This window comes from Poecilia latipinna, unplaced genomic scaffold (genome assembly GCF_001443285.1).
Source record: "Poecilia latipinna isolate Pla-1442-1.1 unplaced genomic scaffold, P_latipinna-1.0 Scaffold595, whole genome shotgun sequence".
Lineage (NCBI taxonomy): Eukaryota > Metazoa > Chordata > Actinopteri > Cyprinodontiformes > Poeciliidae > Poecilia > Poecilia latipinna.
Window position 1 is genome coordinate 197,051 of NW_015113211.1, and position 16,115 is coordinate 213,165.

Consider the following 16,115-nt stretch of genomic DNA (forward strand, 5'->3'; position numbering starts at 1 on the left):
GAATTTTACTCACTGTTGTTAATGTAGTGCAGACTTGACATGATTTATCTGGTTTCAGTTTTATGTTGCAGACTGAATCCTTAAAAATAAATAAATAAATAAATAAAATATTAGCGCCCTGCAGCTTGGGTATTGTTTCTTACTTCATATTTTGCATTGTTAGAAAATATTTACAAGTATTTCTGATAGGAAATTGTACCTCAAAAGAAAACAACATAAAAGAAGATAACTTTTTTTTAAAAGTGTCTATTGATATTTTAATACCGTTTCGAGTTTTATTTTTTAAACCCTTCTCAAATTGTCAATGGAGAAATCTTTCAATCAATCAGACCTTTTTCCTGATGGTAGTTTTGCATGATTTCATATTATTTACGATTAACCAACACTGACTCGTACTCCACCCATCTCCACCTGTTATGCGATCGTCCATGCAGATGGACAAATAAGTTAACGTTATTTTTTGCAACCCATATTGTAGATCTTCCCAAATATTGCATGTAAGTAGACCTGATTACCGATTCTCTGATGATTGTTTCAATATATTGTAAAGTGGGTTTTATGGAAGGCAAAGCTGACCATAATTCATACAAGAACCACCACTACTGTTCATGATGTATGTTTCACTATATCAGTCAGCTGACTGATTGACTTACTCTTCACATAGTGCTGATTTTTGTTTCTACGTCACGCTGATTTACTTCGTCTCAGCAGCTTTTGTGCATGTGTGGATGGCCCCACCTGCTGGTCACACACAAAATTGTCACAATTTTTCTGCTTTTTTAAACTTTGGAATTTATTTATTTATTTATTTATTACTTCGTTTTCCACTTATTGTATTCGTTTTGCACTATGAGTGTTAATAAATTTTTGGTCCAATTAGCATAGACTGAACTCCAGGAGAAACACAAGTTATTTCAGTTAATACCGAGGCCGGAGGCTAAGCTAACAACTTCTTCTGAACAGAGACACAAAGATGAGCCACAGAACAAATTTGTCCATCTTTATTAGTGAGTCATGGGCTTGTGCACGTTAGATATGAGTGGAAAACTGTGTATAGACTTTTCGACACCACTGCAAGTCACATGCTCAGACGGTCAAAACACAGGGCTGGAAATATCATAGTAAATGAACAGGAAGCCAAGCATTCCATTCAATGGTCATGATTTTACAACACTTGAACAGAACAGATGTTGTTTGTACAAAACTTCATAGTGTCATATTTTTTCTGGCCATAACTATGGCATTTAGGTGCTTTTTGCAGGGTTTTCATCGTGTGTATGAACAGTGTGAAAATGCTTTTGAAATGTGTGTTTTAAGTAAAAAGGAGGAAAGTTGTCAAGGTAACTTGTATGAAGAGTGGCTTCTATAGTTTGCATCTGAAAAATATTCTTAAAACTGCATGGTAGCATCTGTGCAGGAGAAAATAAACATCAGAACTCAGCGCACACGGCAGAAGTTGCATATATTTTAGGTTTCTTATACAAACGTATTTTTTGTGGAGGATTTTACAGAATGGATTTGTTACTTGTGATTTTATTTTTTTTTACTTATTGGCATTATCAGACAAAAAGTCAAAGAGTTGCAGCTGTAAAATAATAATAATTAAAAAAAAACAAAGCAAGAAAAAAAATACCTGAATTATGAATATTATTGGAATTAGAAACACCTGTTATCAAAATATATTCGTCATTATAAGAAAAAACATGACTGAATACCTGATTAGCTGTCAGTGATGTGTCAGAGCAGAGTATGTTTTGTAAACTTTCACACTTAGAATGCATGTTTTATCTTTTTTGTTGTTGTTTTTTCCTGGATTCACAGAGACCTCACTAGCACACAACGTCATGCACTTTAAAACTTTTACAAAGAGCGCTTTTCCCTCCGACACAGAGTGCAAACAAACTACTAGAACAGAGATGGCCAGTCAAAAACGGAACAAGTCGATAATCGAGCACGGAGAAACTGTTATGCGTTTCGAACTACTAGAAGGACAATATTCAGCTAAAACAACTTTTGAAAGAGAAAGGGTGAGGGACTACGTCTAATGTTTTGTTCTACGATACCCAACTAGACTTTTATTTTTTATTTTTCATCTACAACAGGTGCACTCTGACTCCGTCATAAGACGGAAGGACTTCCGACAAGGAAGTCCCTCCGTCTTTCTTTTTTTTTTTTTTTTTGAAGAAAGGCTGACTGCCTTTCTTCAAACAAAGGCAGTCAGCCTAGCCCCCTGACTGCCTTTGTTTGAAGATGCCGAAAGACAAGTCGCGGCTACATCTGATTGGAGTAGGAGGTGGGCCCTCCCACCTGGCTGTACTCGGATGGCTGGTCGAAGCTCCCCTGGGTGTTGTAGCTTCCCGACTGGTTAAAGCCGCCCTGGTTGTAGGGCTGCTGGTCGAAGGTGCCGGCCTGTTTGTCGGGCGCACTGCCCGCCAACCTGGAGCCACCCTTGTGCCAGCTGGTCTCCTTGAAGACAAACCAGATGTTTCCAGCCCACAGAACAAAATTGAGAAATCCAAACACCTGAGGGGGGAAAAAAGGGAGAATTATACTTGGGCAATCATGAACCTTGAATCGTAAACCCTGATCTCTCCCTCCCCCCCAAACTATGAGCAAGCTTTATTGTAGAAATAGATGACAAATAAATCAACTATTTGAGTTTTTTATCACTTGTAAAACTAAAAATTTGGTCTACATGATACAATGCTCGTGCATTCTGAAAGAATGTGTTAATGAACATGAAAGTTTGGTCAAGAGGAGTGATTCAGTCAGTCTGAAAGACATTTTAATAAAATAGCTCACCTTTTATTCTGATATTGACAGAACTGAATCTGAAGCCTTAACTCTAAGAGAAAAAAAATCTTGTTTCCTTTCTTGTTTCCCAGCTTAACAGCAGACATGGTTTGTAAGCTTACCACCGAGGTGTTGAGCCCAGACCACCGAGGCCCGTGCAAAGAGCCGCACTTGTTAGTCGGGTCTTTGCAGGCTGGGATGAGAAGCTGCACCTCGTCCGGATCGGTGGCCACCTTCACATCGGACAGGGCCTTGGCCCAAGCAGAGGAGCTGACCAGCCACATGAAGGAAAACACCACTGTCACCACAAAGTCCTGAGGGAAGCAAAGAAGTACTCAGCTTCAACAGATTCACAGAATAAAAATAACTTTTTTCTTTTTTTTTTATTTGTCAGGAAAAATGTATTTTCAATAGTGCTTTGTGTTCATTTATAAGAACAGCTGACGTAAAATGTGAAGGAATAACGAGTATGAGTTTATCATACTCACAATGAGCGGTCTTTGGCTGTTTTCGCGGTACTTATTCAGGAAGAAAACGTACACAACAGAGGCCACCAGAGAATACAGGAAGGAGAAAACGGCAATGGTGACGAAGAACTCCGCAGAGGAAGAATAATCTCCGGTGAGGAACACACGCTCCGTCCTCATGGCCTCACACATGGGCGCTTCAAACGACACTTGGTGCAACCTGCCACACACAAAGAGATTTTGTACTTTGCTACCACACATGATTATTAAAATTCTCCGTCTTGGCTCTCAGACAAGTATTGCGACTCTAAACAACGAAGAACACTGTCCAACTCACAACATGAGAAGGAATGTGCGCAACACTCACCTGAAAGGATAACCAAAGTCGATGCCGATGTTCAGATCGCTGCTGGCCTTCTCCATGCAGTCCACACTGACCCTGAGCTGCCCTGAGTAGCCACCGCATGTGGCGAAAGCGAAAATGGCAAAGAGCTGCAGAAACACACCTCAACATGTAAGAAACACTGACCAAAGCAGCAGATCAAAGGCTGAGAAAGCATATAAAGAAGTAAATCCTTGGAGAAAACCAGCTAGATGTTGCTAAGGACAATGCTAGAGGTTCACGTTACAGCAGGAGAGAAGCGATTCAACGTGAAGTCAGAACTACAGTGGGATAGCTGAGATCAAAGCAGCATATTGATGTGGTACAACAGCCTAGTCAAAGACAAAGCTCAGTCCAACTGAGAATCCATGGCAAACTTGAAAATTGCCGTTTACAGATAATCCACATCTGGTCTAAATAAGATAGAACTAATTTGGTGAGATAAAAGGGAAAACCCTGGGTCTCTACATGCCACTGCACCGTCACAAGTGATTAAGAAGACATATGAATGCTTTTGAAAGGCACTGTCTGCAAAAAAAAAAGTTAGGTTGAAACGTCTGTTTCTGATACTTTAGGCATTTCAGGAAACGTACAAAGAAAACAAAATAATTTAATAGATTTTATCTCAGGAGTCCTTAGGAAGGTTTTTTAGATGTGGATTAAAGTTGCATTGGAGGTGTGAACAGGAGAACAAACCAACGCTCAATTTATCTCCTCTAAGCAGAGACTTGTGAACTGCTTCACAATGGTAAAACTGAAGGGCAAAGGCCAATTGTCAAAGTCAGTGAAATGAACAGGGCCTTCATCTAAATTAACAAACATGAACATGCAACAAACACGCACGCACGCACGCACGCACGCACGCACGCACGCACGCACACACACACACACTCATTTCCTGCCCTCAGTTTGCTCTCTTAGCCTAGTTGCCCATATAAGCCCCCCACTGCCTCAAGAGTTCTCAAAGCCATAATCACCATAATCAGAGCTGATGCCCGGTTTGCTCCTTTCCCATGTCGTAGGCAGCTGGACGTGCAGCTTGCCAACAGCTGGCAACGCTGTTTATCTCTCAGTCTGAGTGAATCTGAGCCACAGGAGGGCGCTGTTGGATAACTGACAGGAAGCGGCTATGCTCAACCGTATGCCTGCCATCTCAGAGACAGAACTTAAACACAGAGTCAGTATCGCTTCATACCTATTGAGTTAAACATTGAATGCTTAGTTGATCCTCTGCAAGTGTACCAGGCCCAAGACTAAAACACCAGGAACCACAGAGCGACCATATCAGACCTATAGCAGGTGGCGTTCAACGCTGGCACAGCTCAGGATCTAGACGGTAAAATATAGCAGTGAATTAAGCAGAAAGCTGCTGGATTCATGCCTTGAATCACTATGCAATCATAAGACATAAGTGAGTGTATCCATATTGAAACCACGAGGTTCTCAAATCTATCTTGTTGACTGTTAAAATTGGCAAAGAGGTATTTTTCCCTTTGCCCCATAAGTCTGTTTTACCTACATTAGTGTCCTGTTAACTAGAGTTGCTTATTACTTCATTTCCATTGTAGTGGAAAAGGTATTTGTTACCCTACAGATTTCTTATGTTTTTGCTTTTTCTAAAATCACACTTGAATGTTTCTTTTCTTTTTTTTTTTTTATTCAAATGATTAATAAAATTGCTCCAGAAACATGATATAGTGGTTGTGTTATGCATAATCCAAGTGCGCTTGAGCCTTATGTCATATGCTGATTCAACTTCAAGATTTTCTGGTGGGCCGTTTTTTTTTTATGAGTAAGTAGAAAACTTTCCTAAAAGTTCCTAAAAGTTGGGAACAACACCCCAATTCCTATCGAAGCCATTTAACATCGGGCATTTTAAAAGTTTCACGACAACGTGAGCTTCAACAAGTTTCTCTGGGATCTTGGAAAAGAAACAGGCCCACAGCATTACATATCAATACTTTCAAGAGGGCAAGAGGTGATTTTTTTAAAATTTATTTAGACACCTAAATTATGTCAAGGTGTGTCTTTAAAGCTGCACTTATCGCTTTTACAAAAATATGTTCCTTAAATATTTGTTAAGACTGTCACCATGTCGTGACAGCATAGTACGCGACAGGTAATCAGTGAAAAGATTGATCTCTTCCACCTCCTCCCTGAGCCACTGCTAGCAAAGGGGAGCATGTGTACACAAGGATGATTGACAGCGCTAAGACCCTCCTCTTCGCTCTGATTGGATGTTTCTGACAGAGTTGTGTATTTATGTTAAGGACAGTAGAACAATAGGGAGGAGGTGGAGGAGTTGGATTACTTCACAAATTATGTCTCATGTTATACATAGTGACAGTTTTAACAAATATGTCAAAAAACGTTTATTTAATAAAAGTTACATACTGCAGCTTTGACTCAATAATCCTGTTTTTGCTAGCTTAAAACTCAGTCGGCTTTTCAAATGACCACCAGCTAATGATCGGAGGAGCTTTCAAAGGAGGTAAACATGAGTGTGCCGTGTCGTAGGCATAATCTCTGATTAAAGCAGCCCAGATTAATGCCAAAATATTAATAATAAACAACAGACTCTCATTAGGGTTTGTTGCCTGCAGCTTTGGGCCTCAGGTGGAGCCGGGATGCCACATACATTGAGCACAGCTGGAACATCTGCATAAAAACCTCCAGACTGATGTGGTTTGTTTACCCACAGAGACGAGTGAATGACGGCGCGACTGAAATCTCCCAACGAAGGAGCCGAAAGACGATGCACATGGAGACAAATCAAATCCAGGAAAGTGACCAGAAGAGCGACGGGAACAAACGCTACCGTTTAATTAACCACAAAGAGCCGCAGATAAGCATCTCTTTCACGCTCTCTTTCTGCTGCCTCGTCCTTACTGTGATTTTTCTTTTTTTTTTTTCAGCTCGGGTTTTAGCCCCTCTCATTTCTTAGCCGGGTCCTTTGAACAGGAGAGCGTGGCATTGTGGAAGGAGGATGGATGCTAAGCCTCGCACCCCCGTGTGTTTATCTGCCTCTCCCAGCTGGGCTCCTCAGGGAACAAGAGATAGAAGGAGAGAGAAAAAAAAGGGGGGGGGGGGTGGAGGTAGAAGAGGGAAGCTAAGGGGAGAAATAGATACAGTGGAAGGGGCGAATAAAGCGCGAGCGCAGGAATTAAACCGGTCTGCAGTGTAAACAAAGCTACGAAACATCTCAGTCATCCCTCATCTCTACTGACCTACATGGCACCCAAACGCTCCAGTCTAATGTGAAAGTTATGATTTGATTTCATGGCAAATCAACGACCTGAAATATATATGTATATAAAGAAAATACACATGCACGCACACACACACTCACGCAACCGGGTGATGGTGTCTGCAGATTTTAATAAGCGGACAAAGATTTTTTTCTAATAATTGAGCTCGTGCAAATTGGGAAGCTCCAAATGAGACTCCAGTCAGTTGAAAAGGACGCATCAGGCACGGACTTGGCCACCAGCGGTCAGAGTCAATGTCTGCCGCCCTAAAATTGTTGCTGAGCTGGACAGAAGCGAGTGCTGCATTGGTTTGAATCATGTATAGAAATGTGTGTGTGTGTGTGTGTGTGTGTGTGTGTGCGTGTGTGTGCATATATTACGTTTAGCAGACCACTTTTAGCATAGTCTGCTAAAAATGTACATTCATTGAGTTTTATTGGAAATTACTTTTTCTTCTACCCCTTTAGAAGAAGGACGTAGTTTATAAAGTTGCAAAAGAAAACGTCTTCAGTAAAAAGCTGTGTGATCAATGCTACACTGGCAGACAATAGTTAAAAACAGGTAACTCATTTAAAAGCAGCTAATCCTTTCCTGCAAAGGAAGCTCTTTGTCAGAAGCACAGACTGATCTTGCCTCCGTCTCTTTTCTCCACTCGGCTCTAACGTTGACTGACCACAAGAAAGAGGACATTTATTTTAGTAACTGGGCCTTCAGTGTCAAAGAACAGTCACTACCCATGTCTCAATAAAGCTGCAAGTGAACATTTTTCTGCATTTATATCAGTTTGATAAATACAAAAAAAATTTGGTTGCATCTGTGTCCTTTGGACTGCAATTTTTATCTTAGCATTTCATTGTATATTCTACAAAGTTAATAGAAGTCAGCAGTATAAATAAAACTCAGAAAATAAAAGTAAAACAAAAAAAATAATAATTATGAAAAAGGCTGCATTAACTACTAGTTCCATTAAGTAACTGTTGGATCTGCAAATATCATAAATTTATTTGATCACCATCCTCACACAGGGACTAATTCTTATTTTTATGCAATGATAAAAGATGTGATAATCACTAATTCCTCGTGCAAACCAGAGTCTCTTAAGGAAACTATATAATTCAATATAATTCAGCTTATTTGCATAGCACTGACAAATGTTGTCTCAAGGCACTTTACAAAAAATAAAAACAACTTATATAGAAACAAATAGTCAAAAATAAATTCAAAGTCAACATCCATTCTGTTTAAGAAGTTGTGCAATCAGGTTTCGCTTATTATGTCAGCTGGATTTTTTTTTTTTAATCTAAGGAAACCAAGCTGATTGCACCGAGTCAATGATTTTGCAGCAATCCCCCCTACTGTCCATTTTAGCGCTACATAGAGTAACAGTGGGCAGTTCCTTGGATGGTGAAAGCAATCCCTCATTACTAAGCATGCGCATCATCAATATAACACATTTGTGTTATTCTATTTTTCTGGGATGTAAATGATTGATCTGTGGAACACCACATTTCTTTATGGTCTTTCTTGCGTATTTAAAGAACGAACAGCAGTGCTCTCTCTTGAACTGTGTGGGATACGTCTTGTCGAGAGACAACAGGCAACCTTTTTCTGTCTGACACAAAGAGGAAGTAGCATCCTCTGAGGGTCAAAGGCGAGGTAAAGGCCCATCAAAGACCTAAAGTGTCGGGAAAGAGAACATCTTAGATTACTCATATAACGCATGTGCATGTAACGTTTATCTGATTTTTAATAAACTAAAAACAGAGTCTATCAAGGAACATACCTGGATGTAATAGTTAGGAAAAAAAACAGTGAGCTTTCAGTTTTGATTCATTTAAATCTAAATCTGATTATTCTGTATTTGACCTGCTGTTCATCAGACAATGAAGGGGAAAAAAAAGTCATCTCCTGGCAGCCTGACTGCTGAGGTTTATGTGAGTCATATGAAATGCCATCATCGACCAAACCTATTTTAAGACAATACCCAGAGAGAGATGTGAAGAACATTTCTCACCTTTCCCATTAATACTAATTTTCTCTATGTCAGCCCTGGCGTTATTCACAGCCCTGAACCCAGTGGGTACTGAGACATTTGCCGAAGTAGATAATAAACGTCATCTCCTTCAACATTTGGACCAGCTTCTCCAGCCGCCTCTCTTCCTGTCGCAGGGAACAGTTATTTCAGTGGTGACAAACAGATCTCTGACCTGGCAAGTCTCTTGCAATATCAGTCAACAGCTGTCGCTAATCTCACTGCATTTCCCTTTGACTTGTTTTTGGGGTGTGTGTGTGTGTGTGTGTGTGTGTGTGTGTGTGTGTGTGTGTGTGTGTGTGTGTGTGTGTGTGTGTGTGCGCGCACTGATGCTTGTGCACAAAATGCTTATCATATCCACTTGGCATCTATCGGATTAAAGGCTAGATAGTGGCATATCAAAGAAAGTGGCAGAATGGTAAACAACAGAAACTGTAACATATAAAATCTGATACGGTTGCAATACATAAAGATGGAAGTGATGGATCTGATGCAATCTTTGGTTTAATGCTCCTTATCCAACAGCAGACAGCCCTTGAAGTGACAAAATCTAGAGCAAATAAATAATAACATAACAAATAACACTAAAACTTTGTGATAAATCTTGCACAATGTGCGATTCAGATGTCTTTTCACACAGTCTTATCGCCAAAATACTACAAAACAGAGGCAATGAAAAAAAGTGTTAATAACCCTTTAGTTTGTGCACACGAGATTCTCCGACCGCCCAGAGGCGAACAAAGCTGGTGTACAGTAAGGTACTCAGGATGACATCATGCAATAGTTGGTCAGACGCGGGTTTGGATGGGAAGACCACGATTACTCATGAATGAGACTCGCGATGGATGCCCGGGCTTTGCCCCGTGAGTCACAAGGCCTCACGTAGTGTGCTTGTACAGCCGCTCTGTGCGACAAGCTTCAGCAGCATGGCTATGTTTATCATTTGAAATCATGTGCTCAAGCAACTGTGCAATTCTCTCTCTCCCCCCCACACACACCCCCCTCTCTATCCCCGCTTCTTTCCTTTCACTCTTCAGACGCATAAGCATGAAGCTGGAAACGGTGAAGAGTTTGGGCACATCTCAAAGGACAGCTTCTGCATGAGTTGGCCAACATGGGAGACGAGGGGGACCTTACAGCTGTTTGGAGCAGAATATGCCAGCCGCTGATGGCGTGCCAGCAAGAACAAGATCCGCACACACATAAATAATGTTTTATTTTTTGTATTCGAAAGGCCCCTCTATTGATGTAATGGATCACCAGGTCTTGTACTATAACACTAACCCTTAAAACTAAATTCCTAACCTCAATGCTTAGTTCTATTCAAAGACTTAAATCTAACAGTTTGGTATTTTTGTGTGTTTTAGAGATATGACAAAACAAATGTACACATAGTGCATTTGCCTGCAGGCCTGACTAATTATGAAGTCACACTGTGCTTGTGCAGATCCAATGCTGACTATTAATGCAGGAAACCAAGACATGCAGCATCTTACTAGGAAGTCTCAACTATAGTTAACATAACCTTTTAAAAGCCCACTATTTGTCCACACAGTCAACCAGACGTACAGTGCAAGGTTCATCGTCTGCAAACTAAATGTCATTCGCTGCCTTTATAAAAAACCTCCAGTGCCTCGGGGCGTCCACACAAAGCAAACCAGCACACATGTCATGTTTCCACTGATCAGTTACTGTTTGTACAAATCTACCACAGGACCACATGGACATAATGAACAGGAAACACTGTGGCTGATTTTTGTGGCGTTGCTAATGCCTTCAGAAAGGTGATGTCAGAGTAAAGGAAGGATCCCATTTGAAACACAGTCTGAAAATGTCTCGTCCATCTGGAAGAGCTGAAATTCGCCAGTCAAGCTACAGAATCAAGCTACTGCTCCAAGCTGTCCATTTATGAGATTTAACTGTCAGCGAAGATGTCTCAGTTTTGCTGATGGGATCCAGCCGTGGCCTGGCTGAGATAGGCTCCAAACAAAAACAGACAACTGCTTAAAACCAGTAACTTGTTATATGTATCTAAAGGAGTTCATGTGCTAACTTTAGTTAGTAAGAAGGTCTATGCCTCAGTCATGCCTCCACAAGTCTATGTACACTCAACTCTACCATTTAGCACTGTTTCTCCTCCCTCACTCTCAACTGTCCTCTCACCTCTATCATCCCTCATTCCTATGTTTGTCATCCATCATCCCTCAACCCTATTAGTGCTACCAGGGTTCAGTCAGTGTAAATAGCAACATTATCCATGACAATCAACATTTGTTATAACTTTCTAACAAAATTACAGGTGATTGTCCCTCTCTGCACAAGCAGCTGAAGATATGACACCAAGGATCTACTGATGAGCCACAATAGCAAATCTAAACTCCAAAGTTTGGATGAGGTGAAGGATATATGGAAAGGGCCCTCATCCGCTCATCACCTGTTGTAGTAAAGGAAGAGCTCAGCCACAAACCAGAGATCTCAGTTTATCAGCCTGTATGTGGTCTCACCTCTGTCTACATTCGTAAGCCATGGACATTAACCGAATAATTGACATTCAAGATCAGAGCGGCTGAAATTAGGCTCTTCTGTATAGAGTGAATGGGTTAAGTCTTAGAGATAAAACTGAGGATCTCTATCATCTGGGGAAGCTTGCAGTTGAGTCACTGCTCCTCTGCTTCAAAAGGAGTCAGTTGAGGTGGTCACTGTGAAGGTTTTCATGAGGAACAGATATCTCTTTTGGTCTGAGAATATTGTGGTATTCCCCACAGCGAGCTAGAGGGTTTTGCTGGGGAGAGAGCTGTCTGTCTGGGTTTCCCTCCTGGATCTGTAACATCCACGATTTGCTCTGAAAACAGCTGAAAACATTCAAGATAGAACTTGATTGTTTTTGAAATAATGAATGCATTTGCAAAGCAAACCCACTGGATATGGAAGACAATGCTCAATAGCTTTTCTGCATAGTGCTTATATCAGTGATGGTAATTTGTACACGCTCTCCATGATCTGAAAAGGGGCCAATGTAATACTCTAACACTGCTCTTGCTGGTTCTGCACATCACGTTAAAAGTAAGACTGCAATTTTGGCTCAATTGAAGACGAACTACAAATGATTGGAGAAAAAAAAAAACAGGATCCCGCCCGTCTTTTCTTATTAGAGAAGAGCAGCTTACAGAAAAAATACCCACGGGTGTCACAGCAGAATAAATCTGAATTCTTGACCTTAATTAAAATAGCTGGTTATGTGTATACTGTATAAACCCGCAGGCCAACGGAGACACAAAGGAATATTCTCTTTCTGGGGAAGACAGACGGAAAAGAAGTAAAGGTGTTGCACTGAAAAGGTCACTTGTAGTGCCAGAAATGTGAGGAACGGAGGTGGTGTGTACTGGGGGAGGCAGTGAAGCTCACATAATGACCCACACTTCCCTTCAGACACACATACACGCGCACACACACACACGCACACACAAAGAGTAACAAGAACATAGACATGTGAGCTATGACAGAGTGTTACACAGCTGGTTTTCTTTTGGATCTGACAAGGTGTGGGCCAGTTTCCATCCATCCAAGGTGTTCCCAAATCAGAGGGGAAATACAGTCATGCCCAATGAGGAGATGCTTCGAAAACCTCAAAAAAGGACCTGACTCCTTTACATGCAGGAGAAATGACTCTACTTTGACTTCCGTACCACCTTGTGGAGGAAGCTAATTTCAAACACTCCTGATCACACTCTTTGGTTCATAATCCATATGGCCAAAAGTGAAGGTTTGAATGTGGAAGTTCTGCTTCCACAAGCTTTCTGGCTCAGTTCTTTCCTCGGTGTAACAGACAAGAGTAGCACCTACATCTCTGGAGATGATCCATCGTCCGCTCCATTCTAGAATCACTTGTGAACAAGACACTTGGATATTAAACTCTTCCACTTCGAGTAGAGACAGAGCACCGGCCTAGAGGGAGAAATCCACCTTTTTACCAGCTCAGATCCATGGCTTCTGAGGCCACAACTACATCCTGGCCACTCCACATTTGACTGTGAACCGCCCCACTGTATGCTGAATTTCTAGGCCTGAACATGCTAACAGAACAACATCATTATCATATGCGGAAAAAGAAATAAAGGGGGTCCTTGGTATACTAAGGTTTTACAAATTCAAATACTGAAAAAACTGTGTATACTACATAATTCCTAGGTTTTAAAGTGAGATGCCAGAGAAAGCGTCAGAGCGACCAGCGTTTCTCTGGTTGTATGCAGCGTAGAGTAGTGCAGTGCTGACCGTCTCGACCATGTTGCTGTGCAATGCCGGTCAGCAAGTTGAAAGAAGGTTCCTACTCTTTTCCTCTGTTAAGATACTACTGCCTGATTGACTGGTAACATATTACATTGTAATGCATTATGACTGTTGATATAACTTTCAAACTACCCATTTGATTAGAAACTGGGCAGCAAAAAGAAAAGGTCCAGTGAATTGGTAGTAGAGAATAACCCACGATTTAACAATCACATAGGTAGGGAAATGACCAAATAAAGGACACCAAATCCAAAATGTTACATAATGGCCACAATGATACAGGATAACTCTAGGCAAAAAGTGGATCCTAGATATATAACTATCTTAAGTTGTCATTTGAGACCAATTTCAGACCATATCCATATACACATTTTATCTGGGCACGAATGCTTTTCTTTGGTATGATTTTTTTTATCAAGGCCACCAAAAGAACTGAAGTTCTCTTGAATAAAGTCTGTTTCAGGTTAGTCCCTGCTGACAGACACTGCAAACTCACCTTAATTGTGTGGTATGTTGAAACTGAGAGTCAGATTCGTCAGTTCACTTCTTATAACTGTAATAAACTCCCATCTTTCTTCAGCTAATGAAAACTATGATTGTCTTCACACTTGCAAAGCCTCACACACAGGTGCACAATGAAACAGACACACACTTACACACAGTATCTGGGCAAATGCTGAACACCCTGGTGGCTACAGCAATTTCTCTAAACTCACATCAAAGAAACTCACTTATCTTTTTTTTTTTTTTTAGCTCCAGGCTTCTGTGCACTGTACAATAAACACAGAGTCAACACAACCCACTGCCAAACAGAGAGGGGTGGCTGTAGTAATACTTTGATTCAGTCACAGCGAGGACGCCCAGTGCAAATTGGTGATTCCCGTTATATCATTTCTTTTCACTCGTGCTAAAATGGGTCATTTCTTAAAGGCTGGCGCATTAAAAAGAAAAAGCACAGTTTGCACACCTATTCACAAATACAAAATACACATAACGATTGGATATACATAAACATAAAGATCTGGTCACAGCGAATCGGATTTGAATAAAATGCTTGAGCGTAATGTGTGCAAAAATCCAGATGCGGGGAAAGTTTCACCATTCAAATGCGCGAATTGAATTAAAAATAATCCCGTTTACTCCTTGCAAAAAAAAAAAAAAAAAAAAAAAAAAAAAAAAAAAAAAAAAAAAAAAAAACAGTATCTTCATTAGCAGCACACCCGTGAATTGGCGTGTAAAATATTTACATATTTACATTGCAAAATTAAGTTATTGCACGCAAATAAACAATGAAATTTCAACTCACCCATTCCAAAACACGGATAAATCCCAGAGGCAATTTGAGCACCTGAAATGTCCCCACCGATGCCAGCTGCACAGAGACAAAGCGAGGGGATGAAAACATCATTTTCACCAATTAATGGACTCACCGGCCAATTGAGTTGTAATTAACCCTCGGGGCGTTCACGTTACACGTTTATCTGTTCAGTCCTTTAGCGTGTTTACTCACCTGGTTAGCGGTGTCCATGTCAGCTGCAGGAAAATGTATTTTGTTCTTGTCAGAAATGAAGCGAAAATCTTGAACCGTAAAAAAGAAAAAACCAAGAGACTCGACTGATGTATCTGCCGCGTAAACACAGAGGGGGGCTCTGAGTCCGAATCCGAGCGGAAAAGCCCGAACACTCGTCTTTTTTTTTCATCTATTTACCTTTTTATAATGGAGTGAGAAGCGGTCGTTTGCCATGGAGAAGCTCACGGAAAGAGGGAAGACAGAGGAGTCCGACTTTATTATTCCCTCATCGAACAGATGTGAAGCTTAATCTGTTTATTTTGACAGCTACAGTGTTCAATTTCCACTTGTATATATTTAGTTAAATATTTAGTGCCTATCGGTTAGTTTCCTGGGGTGTTGAAACCTTTTCTCTAAAACTAGTTGCTCAAATATATGGAGCGACCGCAATACCAAAAATGATATAATTAAATAAACGTGGATAAAGAGTTAAATAACTGTTTATTCAACTCACAAACAAAATATAGTATGTTGAAGTTAAACTATATTATATTATAGTAATTTTCAGAAAAAAAGACAAAAAAATAAAGAAAGTAAATTACACAGCACTGTATGCTTCTTGGAATCCTGAATTTATTTAAAATCCACATAGGAATATGTGCTTAATTTAGTTAGACTCATGGAACTGGCCTGAGTCTCTGTGGAGTTCTTATACTCTCCTCTAAACTGGGATAAAGTTGGGATCTCTTTTTTTTAAATTCTGAATAAAATCGTTCAGAAGAAAACCAAAGATCACTTTTTGTCATAATAGTCAGTTGTCTGAATGGCGCTCATGTCCAGGTTCACAAAGCTCTGCCATTGTTTGCCACCTAATGAGTTTCCCCAAAGACCAAACAAGAACCAGCCCAAGTTTCACTGCAGGCAAAAAAGACATTGAGAGAGGAACACTGAGAGAGGAAGAGAGCGTGGAGAGGGCTTCCCTGAGTCTGCTTCACTGGTGACAATTCCTCTAGAGCAGAGTGGAAAATGCTCTGACAGCATAGCTAATTTTACAACATCCCCCCGATCGCCCCACATGAGCACGCACACGCTTTCACCCTGCCTTCAGGGCTCTGTCTCCGCGATTAGGAAATTGTTGCATCTGATTGGCTAATATTTTTGCCACATGAAATCAAAATGACGTGAACAAGAGGAATGGAGTCTCCTGATTTCTTTGTTCTTTTAGCGTCGAACTGTTTCATGTAGTTAGGGGAGCTAATGCTGGCTTCGATACGACTCTGCCTTTGGAACATTGGGATAGATACAGATCAAAGACCGGCCTCACGTTCCCGTCGTTGATGCTTTCATTGGCTTGGAATCGTTTGCTAGTGGTAAAGACTGAAGTCTTTACCATACA

General features: G+C 40.7%; 1 protein-coding gene across 1 annotated transcript; it reads right to left on the reverse strand.

The window, feature by feature from the left end:
• Window positions 1-987: 987 nt before the first annotated feature.
• synpra (synaptoporin a) lies at window positions 988-14,954 on the reverse strand. The gene is made up of 6 exons (XM_015042560.1): window positions 14,720-14,954; window positions 14,516-14,581; window positions 3,628-3,752; window positions 3,282-3,480; window positions 2,916-3,107; window positions 988-2,523 (listed from the first exon to the last, which is right to left on the reverse strand). The coding sequence occupies exons 1-6, from the start codon at window positions 14,735-14,737 to the stop codon at window positions 2,272-2,274; spliced, it is 852 nt and encodes a 283-aa protein (XP_014898046.1). The 5' UTR covers window positions 14,738-14,954; the 3' UTR covers window positions 988-2,271.
• Between the last annotated feature and the right edge of the window lie 1,161 nt (window positions 14,955-16,115).

Coding starts and splice junctions, on each gene's coding strand:
- synpra (XM_015042560.1), bottom strand. Junction 3,481..3,627: donor GACTTTGGTTATCCTTTCAG/GTGAGTGTTGCG, acceptor TGTGTGTGGCAG/GTTGCACCAAGTGTCGTTTG. Junction 2,524..2,915: donor CTGGGCTCAACACCTCGGTG/GTAAGCTTACAA, acceptor TTCCCCCCTCAG/GTGTTTGGATTTCTCAATTT.